This window comes from Carassius carassius, chromosome 5 (genome assembly GCF_963082965.1).
Source record: "Carassius carassius chromosome 5, fCarCar2.1, whole genome shotgun sequence".
Taxonomy (NCBI): Eukaryota; Metazoa; Chordata; class Actinopteri; order Cypriniformes; family Cyprinidae; genus Carassius; species Carassius carassius.
This window is the reverse complement of record NC_081759.1, coordinates 21,436,228-21,457,098: the sequence shown is the minus strand read 5'-3', so window position 1 is coordinate 21,457,098 and position 20,871 is coordinate 21,436,228. Positions and strand designations below refer to the sequence as shown.

Sequence of the window (20,871 nt, the reverse complement as noted above, 5' to 3'; positions counted from 1 at the left end):
TTGCACAACACCTAACCAATTAAACCTGAAAATATGGAATAAACATTTTTTTATATCACCAAATTTTGTATTAGCCTATTCATAGCAGCCATTATTTTAATCATTGCATGAATCCAACACCATGGAACAGATTAGCATGTAAATGTTGAGTTAGCACAGTTGAAAGACATGTCTGTGTAGTTTAGTGTAGAGTCCCTTCTCTTTGAGGGTGTTTAATGCCTCGGCTTATATTGTCAGTGTTCATAAATGTCTCGCGGTCATTCAGAGTTGAGTGAAGCGAGGGTTTTTAGCTGACTCTGCCAATGGTCATGCCACTGCTGCAGCTGTCTTTCTTGAGCATCACACTCTCGCTGGGCTTTGAACAGCTCCTCCTGAACCCTCTGCCCATAGTGCTGGGGGAAGATTAACAGTTGCACAAGCAAAACAAAATAAAAATTATATATATATATATATATATATATATATATATATATGCATGTTGGTATTCTTTAGTTCATCCAAAAATAAAAATGGTCATCATTTACTGATCCTCAAGTTGTTCCAAACCTGTACGAGTTCTTTTCTTTCTACAGTTGATGGTAGCCATTGACTCCCATAGTATGGAGAAAAAATACTATGGACGTCAGTGGCCACTGTTAACTCTTTGGTCACCAACATTCTTCAAAATAACTTTTTTGTATGTTCAACAGAGTAAGGACACTCATACAGGTTTGGAACAAATTGAGGGTGAATAAATGTGACAAGGCTCTGAATGGATGAACTAGCATCTGTCACAGTTTTTTTTTTATCTGTAGGCACTTTACAGCTCCAATAGAGTTAGGTACTGTTGTAAAGGTTAGTACATAAAGCTCATTTACAGCTGCTGTATGTTGATCCTATTGTACTGAGCACAAAGGTGAACAAAAGACTATCTCAGGCTCTTATCAGGCATGTTTAGACAAGAACAAATGATACAGGTGCATCTCAATAAATTAGAATGTCGTGGAAAAGTTCATTTCAGTAATTCAACTCAAATTGTGAAACTTGTGTATTAAATAAATTCAATGCACACAGACTGAAGAGTCTTTGGTTCTTTTGATTGTGATGATTTTGACACACATTTAACAAAAACCCACCAATTCGAATTAGAACAAATTAGAATATGGTGACATGCCAATCAGCTAATCAACTCAAAACACCTGCAAAGGTTTCCTGAGCCTTCAAAATGGTCCCTCAGTTTGGTTTACTAGGCTACACAATCATGGGGAACACTACTTTTTGAAGATGCTGATTTAATTTTCCAGCAGGATTTGGCACCTGCTCACACTGCCAAAAGCACCAAAAGTTGGTTAAATGACCTTGGTGTTGGTGTGCTTGACTGGCCAGCAATCTCACCAGACCTGAACCCCATAGAGAATCTATGGGGTATTGTCAAGAGGAAGATGAGAAACAAGAGACCAAAAAAATGCAGTTGAGCTGAAGGCCACTGTCAAAGAAACCTGGGCTTCCATACCACCTCAGCAGTGCCACAAACTGATCACCTCCATGCCACGCTGAATTGAGGCACGAATTCAAGCAAAAGGAGCCCCTACCGAGTATTGAGTACATGTACAGTAAAAAAAAAACATATTTTCTAGAAGGCCAACAATTCACTAAAAAAAATTTTTTTCACTGGTCATATGAAGTATTTTAATTTGATGGAGATAGTGAATTGGTGGGTTTCTGTTAAATGAATCAACAGGACCAAGAACCAAAGACTTAAACTACTTCAGTCTGTGTGCATTGAATTTATTTAATATTTAATTTGAGTTGAATTACTGAAATAAACTTATCCACGACATTCTAATTTATTGAGATGCACCTGTATATCCAACTCATCTGAAATTAACTTACCTCATGCACTGCGTCTCGCTCCTCAATGGCCTTAAGATGCCCTAGTGTGGTTTTAGCAGTTGTGACGGTGGCCGTTTCCTGAGATTGTTTATGAAATGAGCTGCCATCAGTGGATCCAAAATAACAAATGCCTGACCATGTTCTACAAAACAACACATGCAATTCAGCATTTAACATTCACAATGAATGTCCCATATACAATTTAGAAAAAAATGTGTCTGAAAGATTTATTTTGATTACAGTATTTCCTCACCTGCTTCCTTTCTGCATCAGAGTACTGCTCTTGTCTTCCAGCAGGTCAGTTTGTGCTTGGCGGATCAGTGTAGTAATATTAGCTTTCTTTTGTTCCGCATCTGCTTTTCCAAAAGACGTTCATGTTTGATTCAGTAAATTAATGATTATTATAAGGAGTGTTGCAAAACATTGTCTTTATAACGTGTAACGTGTTGCACTATTGTGTTACTCGTAATGAAAATAATTTTCATTGTTACTTTTTATGGAAAATATGTTTTTAAAGCCCCCCCTCCCACATTTATAACTCTGTCAACAAAAACTAAGCCTCATTGCAGTTTCCCATCAAAATTAAAGCTTTATGATTACTATTATGTTATAGCCATATTGCATAAGGAAAAACAGGTTCCTTTTTTTTTGTCCTTGGCTGATAACATTCCTGAAAGACCTATTCATACAAAAAACCATGCAATAAAATTGTGCATATATGTTCAACATATACTACTACTTTCAGCAAACACTTCATCAAAAAATCTAATAACCTATTGCCTATAATTATATTCAGAATTCTTATAATGTGACAACACCAACACTGATCGTAACCATATCCCTTTGCTGTGGCACCATCTACATTTCCATGTATTAATTCATAAACTTACATCCCACTTGAACCTCATGAATGGTTATGAGGTTATCGAATTGGAAGAGTAAGGTCTCTGCCAACCTGGCAAGAGCAGTGACAAATTCTTCGGCATTTTTGTGTGCACAGGCCTGTTCAGAAACAAGAAGACCAAGTTTAACTTTTGTGATTTTTAAAACGAAAATTTCTTGAGTTAAAGCACCAAATTTGTAACCTGAACTTCTTGTCTGGTATTCTGGATGGCTTGTCTGTGTTTTGTCTGTCTCTCCTCCTCAGCCAGCACCAGTTGCTTCAGTTCTGTCTCACAGGCCGGATGGCTCAGACGCACACTCAACTGACCACTGTGCTCCCTCTATGACAGCAGGCCACAAAATAGGACAAACCTGGTGACCTATTCTTTATGAATAGCTACAGGTTCTACATTGCAAATATCTGAAGTAGATAATAGTACTCTTTCACTGTGACAGTTTAAATCCTTCTTCCTCAGAGTGACTACATGGGAGGAACTCGATAGGACAGGATGATAGAATAATTTCCTCTGCCCTTACCATTGTTCTGCATTTGTTTACATACCCGCTTTTGTTCACTCTGCTGCTGAGCTAGTTGAAACTGGTGTTGAATTTCTGTCATGTTTTGCGTCAGCTCCTCAAGGTATTGATCTCTTAGTTTAGAAAAAAGCTTCTCTGGTACGCTGCATATAAACTCTTCAGTGGCCTTCAACTGCAGCTGAAATTCTACAGAGAGTGAAAATTATTACATATTGTCATAAAAATTAGAAATGCACATTGCTTGGTCTTCTAATCAGATCTCTGTTATTGTTATCTTACAGGATTGCAAGGCATCCTATGTTACTGATATTTCAAAACATTGTATTTTACCTGTCTGTCATTATCTTTTCTAAACCTGTTGAACATAAAAGAAGATATTTTGAAAAACAGTTGCTGGTCCCCACTGACATTCATATGACAAAAATACTACGGTTGTCAATGGGGTCCAGAAAATTTTTTCAGAATATCTTCTGTGTTCAGCAGAAGAAAGAAATTCATACAGGTTTGGATCAACTTGAGGGTGAGTAAATGATGGCAGAAACAGTGAACTTTGACATCAGAATTAACAAGTCTGAGTTAATCATCAAACAACAACAAGTGACATCATCATAGTAAATGCTTATAGCATTGTAACTGGTCAACCTATTTTTTTAATTAACATTTTGGACAATATCTCAATGGTTAACCTTGCAGACAGCTGTTGTGGTAATCATGTGATTGGCTCTGGTAGATAAGAAGTCTTTTGTGTATCTCCTCTGCACACTGATCAAATGTCTCCTGCAGTTGCTCAGGCCGAGTGATGGAGCGGCGCTCTTTCTTCTTATAGAACTCCTGATGGTGACACATAGCTCAGTCCAAAATCAACTGCTTTAACACCTTGTTTGCATAAAACAGATTGACTTTCTTAATATTTTTATCATAGTACCTCTGCCACCAAGAGGAGAATATCATTTGCTTTCCACAGAATACTGGCGATGGAGGCTTTGAAGGTAACACTGAGAAATGCAAAAATATTCAGAGAATCTGAAATTAACATGAGAAAAAAAAAAAATATATATATATATATATATAAAATAACAACCAGCAAATGGCCTGACCTGTCCTGGTGCTCTTCAGGTTTTGAGCCAAAAATAAGGAACTTCTTATCAAAGCGATTTGGTTTGGAGAATCTCCTTAAACTAACAGAAATGTTTCAAAGAAATTATAAAACATTTCCTATCATACATGTCCATTTTATATCATCACTCAATGGAAAGCATGCTATCTATTACAGATCGTTTTCTATGTGCTCATATATATATATATATATATATACACATATGTAAATTACCATAATACTATATGTGACCCTGGACCACAAAATCAGTCATAAGTGTCAGTTTTTTAAAATTGAGATTAATCATACATAATCTGAAAGCTAAGTAAATAAGATTTCCATTGATGTATGGTTTTTTAGGATAGGACAATATTTGGCCGAGATACAACTATCTGTGGAATCTGAGGTCGCAAAAATTAGAAATTGAGAAAATCACCTTTAAAGTTGTCCAAATTAAGTTCTTAACAATGCATATTACTATTTAAAAATTAAGTTTGATATATTTACAGTAGGAAATTAACAAAATATCTTCATGGAACAATAACTTTACTTAAGTCCTAATCATTTTTGGCATAAAAAACTAACAAACAAACAAAACAAAAAAAAACTAAAATTTTAACCCATAAAATGTTTTTTTTTTTTTTTTTGGCTATTGCTACAAATATACCCCAGCAACTTGAGACTGGTTTTGTGCTCCAGGGTCACATAGTACTACATTAAAACCAGAAGAGAGATATAGCCACTTCTCTAATGGTATTTCCTAAATTTCTTTCTCTCTTGTCATATTTGAAAAGTCACACCTTTGGGTGGTCATTGACTCCACTGACTTTCTGCGCAGAGTTTCTATTCCAGACTGACTGGGGCTCTTTCCTGACCTCCAATCTGATCCAAGAGGGGAGTTTAACCTTACTGAAGGCGAAGAATTTACAATATTTAAAAGAAACCACAAAAAAAAAACTAATAACACCAAAACAACCGTATTAGTGTAAACTATGAGGACACATAAACATTCCAACCTGCTGAAGAGCGTCTTTCTATTGGGTCAAAGTTTGCCTCCTTGAGGTCTTGTGCTTTGCCTACCCTGTTAGCAGGAAACAGATACTATGTATGTCATGAGAAGTAGTTTATTTCCTTTTTTTTTTCTTTTTATTTAGTCATCACGTGTTCCTGTTTAAGGGCATTACAAATAATCACCCACAACAGAACCAATGACACAAATAAACTGAATGAAAAATTTAATCACTTTCGTGGAATTGAGTCACGTATGTCAACAATGTTGGTGAACATTTTCAATTTAAGGCACTGACTTGAGCAGCCCTTTGATAACCCCCACCGCCACATCATCCAGGAAGGACACTCCGATGCGGCTAGGATGGAGCAGGCCGTCTCCATCTGGACTGGCTGTTTTTTCCTGTATATGGGACCTAGGGCGAGCTGCAACTGCAAAAGCCCCCTGAAGTGGAGTCTGTGGTCGGGGAACAGCCATAGAGGCATCCTATAAAATATATCAAACTATTATCTTCCATTTCTATAGGGATTACATTTCGATATGCCTATAGCATTAGAATGTGTAATGCCATACCAAGAAGCAGTCAAGGTACTGACACCTCTTTTTTAGCTCCTCCATCAAAGAAATTGTCAAACTGGTTATCTCCACTTTGGTTACAATCTACAATACAAATTGTTTTCTGTAGACCAGTATTATAATGTCATAAATGTGAAAATAATAATATATTAGGGCATTTACCTTCTTATTGGACCTGGGTTGGTCATAGTCAGCAGTCATTTCCTTTAAATTATTCAGCATGCTGTCAATCACCTTTTTCTGCATGTTACTCTTAAAAGCCTGAGCAGACAAATACAATTTCAACAGATTATTAACAGCGGACAGAGGGAAGGAAATTAAATAAGACTAAATGATACCTCGCTTCTGATCTGGACCCGTGTATTTGTAAAAATTTGTTGCATTTTTTCAAGAAACTTTAGATCGATAGCAAGAAAACGGAATTTTTCCTCGAACTTCCTGAGTGTATCCTTGGCCTGAGGAAGAAATGGATTATCACTGTAACTTCCTGTCCAATTAATAATTCTTTAATGTGTGATTCTTTAATAATAATTCTTTAATCTCTACCTGCTCCAGACACTTTGTTTCTCTTTCTTCCATGTCCTGAATTACAGCCCACTCTGCAGAATCAATGCGCTTGTCCATTTTTTCCAGATGTGAATGAAAGACTTCAATTTCTTGGGGTGTAAAATTCCCACCCTCAGAAAACAATCTTGTGAAAATACATCAGTGATTAATAATATAATCAAGGTTTATATATAAATTCACTGCGAAACACAACACTTATAATTACTTATACAGAGAATGTCAATGACATACTTGAAAGATCTCATTATCTGGACGTTTGAGTCCCTAAGGGCCTCCAATCTAAACTCTGTCTTCTGTCGAATGTCTCTTTGTAAAGTCTGGATGACGCTGATGTGCTTGTTCAGGCTGATTTGAAGCGAGGTACGAAGTTTATTTATCCTGTGAATAAAAATGGCCAGAATAAGTGCGAGATTGTGATTGTGTATAAACGATACACATAATTACAACTATACATTGTTTGTTTTCATTCATTTACTTTTCAGAACTGGTGGCGATGGTAAAATCTTTCTCGCTATTGTAGATTTGCATAAGAAAGTCTTTCGTCAGTTTATTTTGCTGGATCTGTAACTCCTGTACTTCTGTCCGGCAGTCTTCTAGGACGTCCAGTATACCCTTGCAGTGTCGATCCATGCGTCCTCGATGTAGCACTAGTTCAGCTGGCCCAGTAATAAAGTTATGAAATGTCAGATTGCAACATTTTACTTCTCTCTTGTTAAAAAGAAGTACACTTAACTGTACTGAATGTCCACTTGTAGTGTGCTTCAAATATTATAGGCATATTTACTTTAATGTACTTAGAAAATTAATTAAATAAAAGGCCACTTAAGGAGAGTACAGTTTATTCGTTCACTTTGTCATAATGCAATTTTAACGGTTTTACTCTAAAGTGTTTTAAATCATATTTTAATCTTTTGTCATGATTTAGAGAAGTGCACTTATTTGTATGTTTACAAAAATAATAATGCACACTTGATTGTAATTTGAACTATAGTGTGTTGTTTAATATTCAATTTAAAGAAAATATATTTTGAATGTACTAAATTGCAACTTCATCATTACAAATGCGTAATAACAAATATATTTAAACACACAACATACAAGTTTCAATAGAAATAAAATGACATTTTGGTCTACCGAGTAAATTCAACAGCACACTTTGTATTTTAAAGGGGGGGGGGTGATAAAAACTCTACTTAGAAAATCCTCCTAAGTATGACAAAAAATACATTCAATTATATTATTATTATTATTAAAATATGTCATTCCTGTAATTCTTTTTATATGTATGCTAGTTGGTTTTTCACATGGGCTGTTACATTACTCCAAATAAGTAAAAGCCAAAATGGCTTTGGATGTGATGAGGGGACAGACCTGCTCTGACATTGTGAATGTCCATCTCTATTCTTGCAGCACGAGGTTGGTGGAGCTGTAGGCGAAGATCCAGCTCATCTTTCAGTTTCCTTTTTTTGGCTTCCACAACAGTGATAGTGTTGGTTAGAGTAATATGAAACCTCTCTTCCAGATGGCTGAAAAATGTTTGTCTTACACTATGATGGAGCAACAAAAAAGTTTTTTCAACTTTACTTTCATTCTTTGTTAAAGTAAACTGAAAGAACGGCAAGAAGTAGTAAATTATATAAAAGAGAACATGGATTTTTTTTGATTGCACAATTTTCCTTTCAGATTCAAACACTCTAGCTTCTGGCTTTCGTTTTGTTGATTGTAAGTAGTCTATATTGTTTTTGAACAAAGAACACAAGATAGATATCACTATGATCAAACAAAGCATTATTCCATTCTATCATTTCTACTGTACACTTACTCTTTTAGCAACTCAACAATGAGAGCCTTTGGGTAGAAAACCAGCTCGGTTTCCTTAAGGTCTGTCTCTTGTTCCTCATTGTGGGTAGTGTGAAACCCATAGCAGTTGTACACATTTCCTTTTACAGTAGTGAGAGTCTCTTTGGTTTGAGAGACTGAAAATTCTAAAGCCTTATAATCTTGGTCATCCTACAAAAATAGAGGAAATGAAATATTTAAGTAGATAAAAATTAAAGGGGTAAGTTTTAAATGTCATTACCATTGCACTGGGTGAGCTGAATGCTGAGCTTCCTCGATGGTTGAAATGTGGCTTTTGTGAGCCTCTGTGTTTCACCTCAAATTCTGCCTCCAATCTTTCGTTTTTAATATTTGTCATGCTTCGACCTGAGTAAACACCAAAATAAACAGGATAAATGGGTGGCAAAAGAATAATACAGTTCCTCAATGTTAGTTTTGAACTCACCAAGTTTAAGAGAGGGATCAAGTTGGCAAAAACCCTTTGAGTCCTGTAATGAAAAATAAAGTTATTTTTAACAATGTTTGTCTTTAAACAAACAGAGATAAAAGCATTGTTCTGGTTGAATGTGTACCTGGCCATAAACCTCTTTGACATTAAAAAATTGGCTGACAGAATGACTGTATACTTGTAATTCCTGCAAGATTAATGACGGGTAGGACTCCACAGTTTCAACTTCCTCTTCATAAATGTTCATATACCTTAAGAACAATACAGGAAAATTATTTTCAAAAAGTCCAAGCTTTCGTTATTTTGTTGATTTGAATTTCTTTTTATAGTGAAGTTTAGCTTAATGAACCAACAACAAAAAATCTCAAAGAAATCTCAATGTGTTTTACCCATTCTTAACCTCTTCCAAATAGTTTAGGGTCTTCTTTAAAGAGGCTTTCAGAGCTTCTTCTGAGCTTTCCTGCCTCAGTTTGTCCAACATCATATCCAGCTGGGCCTCTTTCCTCTGTAGTTTGAGACATTTGACAGATTATATCCATGTTCAAACATGTCAAGGTGTGAAATGTTACTAAATAATGCAAAAAAGATGAATATTACAAGCATTACTTATGAGAAATGCCTAAAACTTAAGTTAACAAAATCTTGCCTGGTTCTCTAGTTCGTGGACTTGACTGAGGGACTCCAGTGAACTTTGTAGCTGCTGTTCTCTGTTCAGCATGCCTGCACAGTGGTTTTCCCACAGCTGAGCTGCCCCACACATAAACTTGAACAGGCACTTACTGTCATAAGCTGCGGTTTTGGCTAAACACTCAAAAGCTTTCTGTAAAAATCAATATAACATGATAGTCCAGAAGTGGAGAGATTTCATTTAAAGCAATGAGGAAACAAACTTACGTCAAGTTTTTCTAAATAGACCTCAGTTTGCGATTGCCGCTGACCAATGAGAGGTAGTATCTCCATGTTAACAATATTCTGTATTTCTTCTGAGGTGAATCCGTATGTGGACACCTCTGTCTGTGTGTAAAGATTGGAGAATATTGTTGCATTTCTGTAGTGCTTTGACAATAAAGACAAGCACAAGTTATATCTCACCTTAAAGAGATCAACCTCTGCCAAACATACTTGCCAGTTGTTCTCAAAGTTTTTATGAAGTTTTTCCATTGTGGCAATGTGAATACAATCTGAAGAAATGGAACATAGTGAGGAATTTTTTAAAGTGCTCAAAGTGATGAAGAGCACATATTACCATTTTATAATGCTGGATTACTGTAATAAGAACCACATTTTCTGACCTATTTGCTCATTGATGACAGACAGTGCTGAATACCACTCTGCAACTGATGACTTTGAGATTCTTGGAGGCTTCATGTCTCTTGATATGGGGCAGAAAATGTAAGTAAATGTTACATGTTAACTAACATTGACTGTGGAAATGGGGTGCAAGACTAGAACTCAGTGTTTCATTTCTCACCTAATCGTCTCCAGTGTTTGGATGCGTTTATCTCTCTGTGTTTTCTGATCTGACTTCAGAGTGCTCAGAGTATCTTGAATGTTTTTAGGGTTCTGAATGCGAGGGCTGTTCATAACGTCTCTGCAGGAAGAACATAAATATGGGAATATGTTATATTTTAAATAATATCATTCCCCTGTACGATATTCTGGTGGCCCTGGTAAGGATTCCTAGCCATCGTAACCAGCATTGTGCCATTGTCTACTATTTTCATCAGACAGGTCATGCACTCTGTTGGTAAACAATATGGCACTATTTTTCTGTCAAGGGAATTTTCAAAAAACATTTAACATCAGACCTACCTGAACTGGGTAACTGTGTTATTAAGTTTTATTTGTTTCCAATCTTGGAGCTTTTCCTCCCATCTCAGCCTTTGGAAAATGTCCATCTGCAAATGTTTCTCCATCAAATTCAAGCACAGTTTGGCCAAAGCACGTTGATTTGCTAGCAGAGCTTGGTTTATCATCTGTGGAAAACACAGATTCTTGACAACAGCAAATCAACTTCTGAAAACATACAAATATGTATTTGTCATGTGGAATATACAGTATTACCATGGCTTCACTGTCAATCAGTCTGTGGACATCACATGGCATCAAATAACTGATTTTCTCCAGTTTTGTTGTAGACTTTCTCAATAATGCTGAAATCTAGGAAAGAGGGACAAATAGGCAGTTTACTACTCTACTGACTCTGGAAACATATGTTTTACTTAATATAGACCACCTACCATAGCTTTTCTCTCAGATTCATACTTGGCATAGATCTCATCTAGCTCTTTAATCCACTTTCTTTTCAAGGAAGATTCATGGCTGACTTTGTTCCAGATGTCATGCATGTCCTTTATAAGACAAAGGATGAATAACACTGGAGTGATCCTAAAACTCATTTACTCACAAATACTGAATTTGACAAATTGCAAGTATTGTATATGACATTTGGTCCTCACCTGATAGCTATGTGCTGTCAAATCAGAGATGTTTTCAATCTTTTGCAAAAGGTTTTCAATATTGTCATTATGCTCTGACAATCTGAGAAGGATATCCTTTCCTGTCTGTCTGAATAATGGCTCAAAACCCTAGATGCAGAAATATCACAATATAAGGCATCTTTGAGAGATATAATTAGCATGCCATAGTGATTAAACTGTAAATGGACAATAGATTAGCTGGACAAATTTTGGCACTACATATATAGGTTTGTGTACCACACTGATGCTGGAGAGTTCGGTCTGCAACTGACAAACAGCTTTGTTGTGATCCCTTCGCCTTTTGTCCGCAAGACGATCAATGATGTCTGAGTTTTTTTTCTCTGGAACTCCAGACAAAACAGAATCACAATAGATTGATTTTTTTTCATTGTCTATTTTATATCACACAAAATATGTATTATTATTGAAAAGCAACAAATGTTTTCTAATTATTAAGATGTTAAGATGTGTTAGTCTGTTTTTGGACTAGAAAATTAGATATTAGAACGATTCATCTTAGAACCATTTATGTGATGCTGAAGACTGCAGTAATGGCTGTTTTGCATTTCAAATATTCAGCTTTGTTATCACTTTATAATATTTTCAAATAGAAATAGGTTATTTTAAATGTTAATAGTATTTTAAAATATTACTGTTTTTAAAACAAATAAATGGTTTTGAGAAGAAAAGACTATTTTGCAAACAGTTATCACTAAGTTCTCACCAACAGTGTCTGGAAGACCCCAAACCTCCTCACTATCATCCTGGTCCTCATTTCTTTTTCCACAAGAGTACAGTGTGTTCCTATCAAACAGGGCACTTTTAATTAGTAATAATGTCTTTAAATTCAGCAGCATCTAAACAGGCGTTACCGTGTGGTGATGTTGAACGTCCCATTGAGCTGCTGTGACGCGGAGTCTGTCGCGTCTCCACTCAGCAGACAGTCGCCCTCATCTCCGACGCGCTTCCTCCGCGAGTCACAGAGAGCCAGAGACAACTGAACCTGAATATCAACATACGCCCACAGCTGCCTTCAGGCCAGGATTTTGCATCCAAAATGATCCGCAATATTACAACCATCAACAATATGTAAAAACGTACATTTATCGTTCAGATGCTATGAATACTGTTAACTTAAGTTACCTGAGCTTCAAACATCTGCCGGTAAACTTTACCACTGGGAAGCACACGCGTATCTGCCATTGTAGCTAAAGAATAATATGCCTATTTTCAGTCAACATAAAACTATATCGAAATAAGTGCGAAGTTATAGGACGGCTGGTCCATTATAAGAGTTTTCAACACAATTATCTACGTGTTATGCAAATACAAATTACGGTGTTGTTAAATCATGTAAGCGTTCACTCAGGCCTTCACTTTGTATTTCTTTGTTGCTATGGAACCCACACAGGTGACGCCAGCGGAGTAAAAAAGTCCAATCAACGGTGAGGTCAAGTGTATTCGTCCAATCAAATTTCCCATTCAAATGTAGTGAAAAAAAGGTAAATATTTAGACAAACATTTTTTTATTCTATTTTGCCGTTGATAACAAAACAGTTATATATATGTTTTGTATTGTGTGTGTGTATATATATATATATATATATATATATATAATACATTATTTTTATTTTTACACCACTCTAGTTTCACAAAAAAGTAATTGAAAAATAATTAGAATATCCCATTCACATCGGTTCATATAGTATCATTCATGCCCTTATATGAGGAACTAGATATAACTGTCAGACTGTAAGCTCAGTGAATATTTCAAAGGTAAGTTCATTTTTAAACATCAGTTTCTGCACATACAGTATTTTAAAGTCTTGGGTACAAAAAAATCATTCAAACATTTCCCCTGTTTTTTTTTCTCAAGAGAACAAGATATACATGAAAATATATTTTATATTTATTATAGTATATATTAACAGATAACAGAAAAATTGTAAGAACAGTCTCATGACAAGTGACTGACTAGACATACTTTAACAGTGAACACGATGATATCGATATGATGTTAATCAGGTTTTAGGGGTCACTGGATGCAGAACAATGTTGGATTATCATTAAATTGCATTTTAATATGCCTTCAAAGGTGGCCACATTTCGTCTCCTTGTCCAAAGCTGTATGTCACAACCCGTCCGTATCACTCCCAGTAGTGTTGTCCAGTATGCAATGCACACTCTCTTTGTCTGTGAATTTTTTGGTTCTTAAGGCACGTTTCCTGTCCAAGACCACATTAGGAGTATAGCTTAGAAACAAGTCATTCCATTTCATTAATATCTGAAATATATATAAGAAGCTCTGATTCAATGGTTAAATAGTTATGAAAAAATAAAAATAGAAAAACCAACCTCCTATAATGAAAGTTTTTTCCTTTAAGTCTGCAGTTAGCTGATATGTCCTCCTCAGAGAACATCTTCTCTGAATACTGCAAACATGAAATATGCATAAAAAAAATGAAGCCACTATCACTGTATTAATAAGCATCCACAACAAAGATACCTACATTGTACTCTCCAGATGTCTGGCTCTGTGACCCTTCACTCATATCTGTGTGAGGAAACAGGAACAATGTTAAAAAAAAAAAAAAAAAAAAAATCTAATATATATCTAATATATATACATTTTTTTTTGCTTGAGATCTGATGGAGAAAATCTGAGAATGTTACCCTTTTCACCCCTTTCCCTGGACTCCTCCTCACTAGTCTGACTTTTCATCTGTGGACAGAATGCAAGCAACCCTGTTGATGACTAAGAATAATACACACCAAATGATGTGGAAAATAATGCCACTTTAAGACAACAGAAATATCTTATTTCTGAAGAGTGTTTGCATTTAAATGTTTAATAGAAAGTTATATAAAATTACCTCAAATGAACTCGGCAAGGAGCTTTCTTCTGAGTTCTGAGGAATAAAACACATCATCAACACTATTCATTATAAACCATTACCCAGTGATCATGCATTTTGTGCCTAAAGATAACGTGCTTACATCAGATTGACACAAAAAGGAAGCACTAAATAATGACTCATCCATTACATTCAAACTTCACGCTCACTCTGTGTATAAATTTCAAGTGTACATACCACTTGAATTGGGTTTTTCTGTTTGCGAAGCTTTGACTGAAAAGCAAGCACTTCTCCTTGAGCTCGAAACAACTGGACTTGTAGCTCATCATAACGCTCTCCCATCTCCCGGATCTGTTTGCGGTACTGGTCTTTGTCTTGGAGATTTTTTGAGTTCTCCAAATGGTACTCCTCTCTTGTACAAATAGCCTAGTAAGAGGGCAGTGCCATACAACTGTTGTGGTTAATGTGATACATACAACAGATACATTGCATTGCTTCACCTGATGCAGATGTGACCAAACATCTTTTATAAAGGTCCAATAGTCAAACTAGATTGAGGGCTGTGGGCCAAATTATATATACAGTCGTGGCCAAAAGTTTTGAGAATTACATAAATATTAGTTTTCAAAAAGTTTGCTGCTAAACTGCTTTTAGATCTTTGTTTCAGTTGTTTCTGTGATGTACTGAAATATAATTACAAGCACTTCATACGTTTCAAAGGCTTTTATTGACAATTACATGACATTTATGCAAAGAGTCAGTATTTGCAGTGTTGGCCCTTCTTTTTCAGGACCTCTGCAATTCGACTGGGCATGCTCTCAATCAACTTCTGGGCCAAATCCTGACTGATAGCAACCCATTCTTTCATAATCACTTCTTGGAGTTTATCAGAATTAGTGGGTTTTTGTTTGTCCACCCGCCTCTTGAGGATTGACCACAAGTTCTCAATGGGATTAAGATCTGGGGAGTTTCCAGGCCATGGACCCAAAATTTCAACATTTTGGTCCCCGAGCCACTTAGTTATCACTTTTGCCTTATGGCACGTTGCTCCATCGTGCTGGAAAATGCATTGTTCTTCACCAAACTGTTGTTGGATTGTTGGAAGAAGTTGCTGTTGGAGGGTGTTTTGGTACCATTCTTTATTCATGGCTGTGTTTTTGGGCAGAATTGTGAGTGAGCCCACTCCCTTGGATGAGAAGCAACCCCACACATGAATGGTGTCAGGATGCTTTACTGTTGGCATGACACGGGACTGATGGTAGTGCTCACCTTTTCTTCTCCGGACAAGCCTTTTTCCAGATGCCCCAAACAATCGGAAAGGGGCTTCATCGGAGAATATGACTTTGCCCCAGTCCTCAGCAGTCCATTCACTATACTTTCTACAGAAGATCAATCTGTCCCTGATGTTTTTTTTGGAGAGAAGTGGCTTCTTTGCTGCCCTTCTTGACACCAGGGCATCTTCCAAAAGTCTTGGCCTCACTGTGCGTGCAGATGCGCTCACACCTGCCTGCTGCCATTCCTGAGCAAGCTCTGCACTGGTGGCACTCCGATCCCGCAGCTGAATCCTCTTTAGGAGACCATCCTGGCGCTTGCTGGACTTTCTTGGACGCCCTGAAGCCTTCTTTACAAGAATTGAACCTCTTTTCTTGAAGTTCTTGATGATCCTATAAATTGTTGATTTAGGTGCAATCTTAGTAGCCACAATATCCTTGCCTGTGAAGCCATTTTTATGCAACGCAATGATGGCTGCACGCGTTTCTTTGCAGGTCACCATGGTTAACAATGATTTCAAGCATTACCCTCCTTTTAACATGTCAAGTCTGCCATTCTAACCCAATCAGCCTGACATAATGATCTCCAGCCTTGTGCTCGTCAACATTCTCACCTGAGTTAACAAGACGATTACTGAAATGATCTCAGCAGGTCCTTTAATGACAGCAATCAAATGCAGTGGAAAGGTTTTTTTGGGATTAAGTTAATTTCCATGGCAAAGAAGGACTATGAAATTCATCTGATCACTCTTCATAACATTCTTGAGTATATGCAGATTGCTATTATAAAAACTTAAGCAGCAACTTTTCCAATTTCCAATATTTATGTAATTCTCAAAACTTTTGGCCACGACTGTATATATTTAACTATATTATATTAAAACATAAGCTTCTTAATCAAATATATATTTTCCACATTTCATTGCAAAAATAAAATACGTTGAAAAAAACAAAAAGATAAGTTACAAATGAAGATCTGCTTTAATGACATGTTTCCCCCCTCTTGTTATATGGATTGTGGGCCAAATCACAGGCAACTTTGGTCCGCAGGCCCTTGTTTGTGCATCTCTGATCTAATGTAAAATGACCATAAAATTTACCACATTATGTTGCTATATACTTTTGTCATGCAAAGAGCAAAGTGAGATAACCTTGTCTCTTTCTTTGATGACTTCTTCCAGCTGCTTCAGAATGTCTTCCATTCGATCACGGTACATTTTGGAGTCCTTTTTTAGCATTATGCACTTCAGTTCTAACTCATCCTTCTCCTGTCGATACTTAAATTTAAAAACAGAATTTTATATATATATATATATATATATATATATCTGTGCGTGTGTGTAATGGTATAATGTATATATATATATATATATATATATATATATATATATATATATATATACATACACAGAGCGGGTAAAATAAGTATTGGACACGTCACCATTTTACTCAGTAAATATATTTCTAAAGGTGCTGCTGAACTGAAATTTTCTCCAGATGTCAGTAATCCATACATACAAATAAAGCAAGACAAATAAGTTCAGAAATTACGTTACATGTAATAAAATGGAACGACGCAGGGAAAAAGTATGAACACATGAAGAAAGGGAGGTCTTGGAAACCCAAGAAAGTCTTGGAAACCCAAGACACCAGCTGAAATCTATCAGCAGTTAGAAAGCAATCCTGCCTGAGCAATATTCAGTGAATATGAATATTAGCTGATTCAGTCCCAAAACCTACAGTACCAGGATGATGAAGATGAAACAAGTTGATGAAGATGAAAGACATTTCATCAAGACAATGATCCCAAACACAGCCAAGGAAACTCTTAATTGGATTCAGAAAAATAAAACAAAGCTGCTAGAATGGCCAGCCAATCATCTGACTTGAATCCAATAGAAAATAAGAACTAAAGATCAGAGTTAACAGAAGAGGCTCACAGAACCTTTAAGATTTGAAGACTTTGTGATTTTGTGTGGAAGAATGGGACAAATTACTATTACAACTACTATTACTACTAGAGTAATGTATTTGACTAGTTTCTCCTTTCAGGAGACGTCTTGAAGCTGCCATTACCAACAAAGGCTTTTGTACAAAGTGTTTAATAAAGTTCAGTAGTTCAATACCTTTTTCCTGTGTCATTCCATTTTAATACACAACTTCATTTGCGAGCTTATTTGTTTTGTTTTATTTGTATGTATGTATTACTTGGGTTGTTACCGACATCTGGTGAAAATGTCATGTCTACAGCACATTTAGAAATATATTATCTGGGAAAAATGGTGGCGTGTTCAATACTTATTTTAACCGCTGTATGCATGTATGTGTATATATATATCCTAATACATTTACTTTGAATCTACTCTGCACATATTTAACAAAAGCTACCTTATCACGCAGCTCTTCTGCGTCATGTAGGTCTCTCCTTAGATTGTAGAGATTATTCACCAGCTCCTGGTGTTGTGCCTGACTTTGTTGCTTGAATTCCTCTAATGACTGTGAATCAAGTTTTTCATGCTCCAAAGTTGGGACCTGCGTCAGTGAATTGTGTGTGTATTAGGCATTCTTGTTCATATTTTAATTAGTGTAGACTAATGAGACTGATTTACCTTGGAAGCATTTTCGAGCTCCTGTATGTGAGCTGTAAGGAGGTCATTTTCTCTCTGCATCTGCCAGATCAGCTCAGGACTTGGTCTCTGCTCCATCGCATTCTTTAAGGTTATTGTTTTTTTCCGTTGGATCTTTGAGTCACTTTCTGCATTCATCAAGCTGTGTTTCAATTTCTCAATCTTACAGAAAGGATCAAAGAGGGAGGAAAGGAAATACGCAAAAAGAAAAGATCAAATTTAAAGTGAAAAACAAAGAGAAAAGCTAGTAAAATTACATTTGAACAAAGATAAAATAATAGAATCTAATACTTTAGAAAACAAATTAGTCTCTTTTCTTCAACTTTGCCCTTCTGTAGATATAGACATGCTACAGGAATGACATATTTTTTTGTAGGCCAAAACTCAGAAACAAGTTGGAGCTAGCTTATCATTCCATTTTCATTTTTGGGTAAATTAACCCTTTAAGATTATAAAACGTGTAGAATGATAAACGTTTGTGGGTTGGTTTTTGCAACAATTCAAAACCCAGTGGAAAAATCCTATTGGGACCTTGCTAACGGAACCAGAGTGATGAAATGTACTACAGTTAAAATTACAGTTATGACCGCAAATGCATTTAATTTCTTATTTCTTTTGCGGTGAACTAAGACCCAGTCATGTTGATGACAGGTTTTCAAGCTGGACTGAGTGATCACCTCGAGCTGGAGGTCTCTGTTACACATGAGTGCGCAGTTTTTGTCCTCGCTCAGGCGGGTCAGGTTGTGCATCAGTCGGTAATTCTCATCTCTCAGTTTACGCGCCTCCTCGCACGTGCGCTCGCGCTCCTCTCGGATGCGCTGCACGCGGTCCTGCTGTTTGTGCAGTTCGCTCTCACACAGCTGCAGCTGGCGGATGGTGTCTAGCTGCTCCGCCATCTGCGCAGACACTTCGAGTCGCTTGCTCCTTTCGTCTTGTGCGAGCTTCTGTAGGCGAGAGACCTCGCTCATGAGGAACTGAGTGAGGCCACATTCACCGGCCGTGTCTGGGTGAACAGACCGAGAGAGTTCGGTAAACCAGAGGCTTGCATACAGAAACCATAACAGAAATTATAGTCAACATTTCTACCTGTGCTTGCACGTATAAAAAACATGTTTTTATCAGTAACAATATAATAACTTTAATCTAGAATAGTAACATGGTGTTTCTACATTTTATTAAACAGTTTCACATTTAATCAATAGTTTAAATTTAATTTCCATACAGAGTGTCAGTCTGGACATTTGTGATGAGGATTATTCAGTGTGCATTGTTATAGCAGGTGGTGGCATTGCAAAAAGTGAGCGTCTTTAACAGGGATTCCTTGAATAACAACAGATTCATTAAAATTAGCATTCTTTCTTTTTGAAAGCAGGTTCTGTATAGTATGAATGTGTGTACTAGTGTGCAGTAGTACTGGATAGATCAGATGACTAGCCTACTTTTAGATTACTTTTGACCCAACTCGTTTATTACATAGACTTGAATGTAATTATTATATACCATATTGATAAAAAAAAAAAAAAACAGAAAGATAATCTATTTCATTCTTTGTTATCAATATCATGAAATGCATTAAACATATTACAGAAGGTTTCACAAACTCGGGTTTGTGAAAGAAAACTGTAGGGTGTTCATGAAAGACTAATAATCAATGAAATTGTAATGATGTCAGTGTTGCTTGGGACGATGTCAAAAGCCTGGGAATCCATACATTGCATGAACAAACATTAATTAACATGGAAACATGAAATTTTATATCCTCTCTAAGGACCCCTTTAGTACCCTCCAGAGACCCAAGCGTGGTTAAAATCCTGTGCCAATATTTCTCAAAGTACTTTGGCCTATATGGTGCTAGCAGTTTTCAGATTTTATTTGCATAAAAAATGTGGCTAAAGTATTCTAACATATTAAAAAAGTATACTGAGCAAATTATACTTAATTAAAAATATACAACTTACCAATAAGTACAGAGAAGACCCTAGCAGGCTCTTTGCCAGTGATTTTGCGGTACACATCTGGGTAGTCTAGCTCCAAACTCTCTAGAAATGCTTCATATCCTTTGAGGCCAGTTCTTTGTAATATGTCCAGCAGCACTCCTAGCAAATAATAATAAAAAAAAACATTCCTGAACCATATAAATATTTAGAGACCATTAAATGTATACTTAGAAAATAAGATAGAACGCTTCAGATTATACAGTTACTAGCTTCAGATAATACAGTAAATATTTATTTTAACAATATTTGCTGCACATTTAATATTTAACTTCAGGTGGCCTAAAAATACTTACCAACTTTTCTACGCCTGATAACCAGACTGGGGTCATTGTAGATCTGTTCTTCGTCTTCGCTGCTCAGCACTTTACATTGTCTCAGATAAGGTGTTATTCTTGAGGGCTCAATGGTCTTGATGAGAAGCATTCTGTAGTCTTCCAGCCGTGCCCAGCACTCATCATCCTCCTCCACCTCAAAACCCCCTGGGCCATCAAACATGACTGACACTAGCTCTTTGTCAGCTTAAAAATAGTTGATTGATTGCAAGTTTTAAGGCTAACTGCACATTACACATTCAGCTCGTCTGTAAACTCAAAAAGGAAATGAAGTTCACTAAGCTCTGTGGTGACATAAGTTCCTTTTTTCCAGCTGTCATTGCAGTTTTTTTTTTAATTTCCCTCTATTTCACAATAAACTGTTGAGCTGCAACACTTTCTGTGGTATTTGATTGCAGAATCACTACATAATGAGTACAACATTTTCTTAAGAAAATAATTAGTCAGCCGTTATTAATTTATTCAATTTGTCTCTGTGATCTC

The 20,871-nt window shown here is 36.3% G+C and overlaps 2 protein-coding genes across 2 annotated transcripts; both read right to left on the bottom strand.

Annotated features, from left to right (window-relative positions):
• Positions 1 to 145: 145 nt before the first annotated feature.
• ccdc180 (coiled-coil domain containing 180) lies at positions 146 to 12,700 on the bottom strand. The gene is made up of 37 exons (XM_059550131.1): positions 12,450 to 12,700; positions 12,179 to 12,309; positions 12,031 to 12,110; positions 11,544 to 11,653; positions 11,286 to 11,414; positions 11,067 to 11,177; positions 10,891 to 10,986; positions 10,639 to 10,802; positions 10,298 to 10,417; positions 10,119 to 10,198; positions 9,919 to 10,007; positions 9,721 to 9,840; positions 9,473 to 9,646; positions 9,216 to 9,331; positions 8,951 to 9,077; positions 8,824 to 8,866; positions 8,620 to 8,744; positions 8,362 to 8,549; positions 7,911 to 8,086; positions 7,015 to 7,195; positions 6,771 to 6,917; positions 6,519 to 6,663; positions 6,311 to 6,427; positions 6,135 to 6,233; positions 5,970 to 6,056; positions 5,695 to 5,882; positions 5,404 to 5,468; positions 5,188 to 5,296; positions 4,389 to 4,469; positions 4,217 to 4,286; positions 3,978 to 4,122; positions 3,317 to 3,477; positions 2,958 to 3,095; positions 2,763 to 2,874; positions 2,126 to 2,225; positions 1,873 to 2,014; positions 146 to 392 (listed from the first exon to the last, which is right to left on the bottom strand). Exons 1-37 carry the CDS (start codon positions 12,507 to 12,509, stop codon positions 258 to 260), a joined length of 4,461 nt encoding a protein of 1,486 aa, XP_059406114.1. The 5' UTR covers positions 12,510 to 12,700; the 3' UTR covers positions 146 to 257.
• Positions 12,701 to 13,329: 629 nt separating this feature from the next.
• On the bottom strand, positions 13,330 to 20,667 carry card9 (caspase recruitment domain family, member 9). Its single transcript, XM_059549139.1, has 12 exons — positions 20,350 to 20,667; positions 20,018 to 20,155; positions 18,737 to 19,062; positions 18,042 to 18,221; positions 17,821 to 17,964; positions 16,584 to 16,709; positions 14,399 to 14,587; positions 14,180 to 14,215; positions 13,980 to 14,028; positions 13,817 to 13,860; positions 13,662 to 13,738; positions 13,330 to 13,531 (listed from the first exon to the last, which is right to left on the bottom strand). The coding sequence occupies exons 1-12, from the start codon at positions 20,549 to 20,551 to the stop codon at positions 13,438 to 13,440; spliced, it is 1,605 nt and encodes a 534-aa protein (XP_059405122.1). The 5' UTR covers positions 20,552 to 20,667; the 3' UTR covers positions 13,330 to 13,437.
• Positions 20,668 to 20,871: the final 204 nt, after the last annotated feature.

What these genes read in the sequence shown, in the direction of transcription:
- ccdc180 (XM_059550131.1), bottom strand. Translation starts at nt 12,509, where the DNA reads ATGGCAGATACGCGTGTGCTTCCCAGTGGTAAAGTTTACCGGCAGATG. An exon ending in CAAACACTGGAGACGATTAG is followed by an intron (nt 10,199 to 10,297) that starts GTGAGAAATGAA and finishes CCCCATATCAAG; the next exon opens with AGACATGAAGCCTCCAAGAA. An exon ending in ATCGCCACCAGTTCTGAAAA is followed by an intron (nt 6,918 to 7,014) that starts GTAAATGAATGA and finishes TTTTATTCACAG; the next exon opens with GATAAATAAACTTCGTACCT.
- card9 (XM_059549139.1), bottom strand. Translation starts at nt 20,551, where the DNA reads ATGTTTGATGGCCCAGGGGGTTTTGAGGTGGAGGAGGATGATGAGTGC. An exon ending in AGAAAAACCCAATTCAAGTG is followed by an intron (nt 14,216 to 14,398) that starts GTATGTACACTT and finishes TTTATTCCTCAG; the next exon opens with AACTCAGAAGAAAGCTCCTT. An exon ending in CCTTGCCGAGTTCATTTGAG is followed by an intron (nt 14,029 to 14,179) that starts GTAATTTTATAT and finishes TTCTGTCCACAG; the next exon opens with ATGAAAAGTCAGACTAGTGA.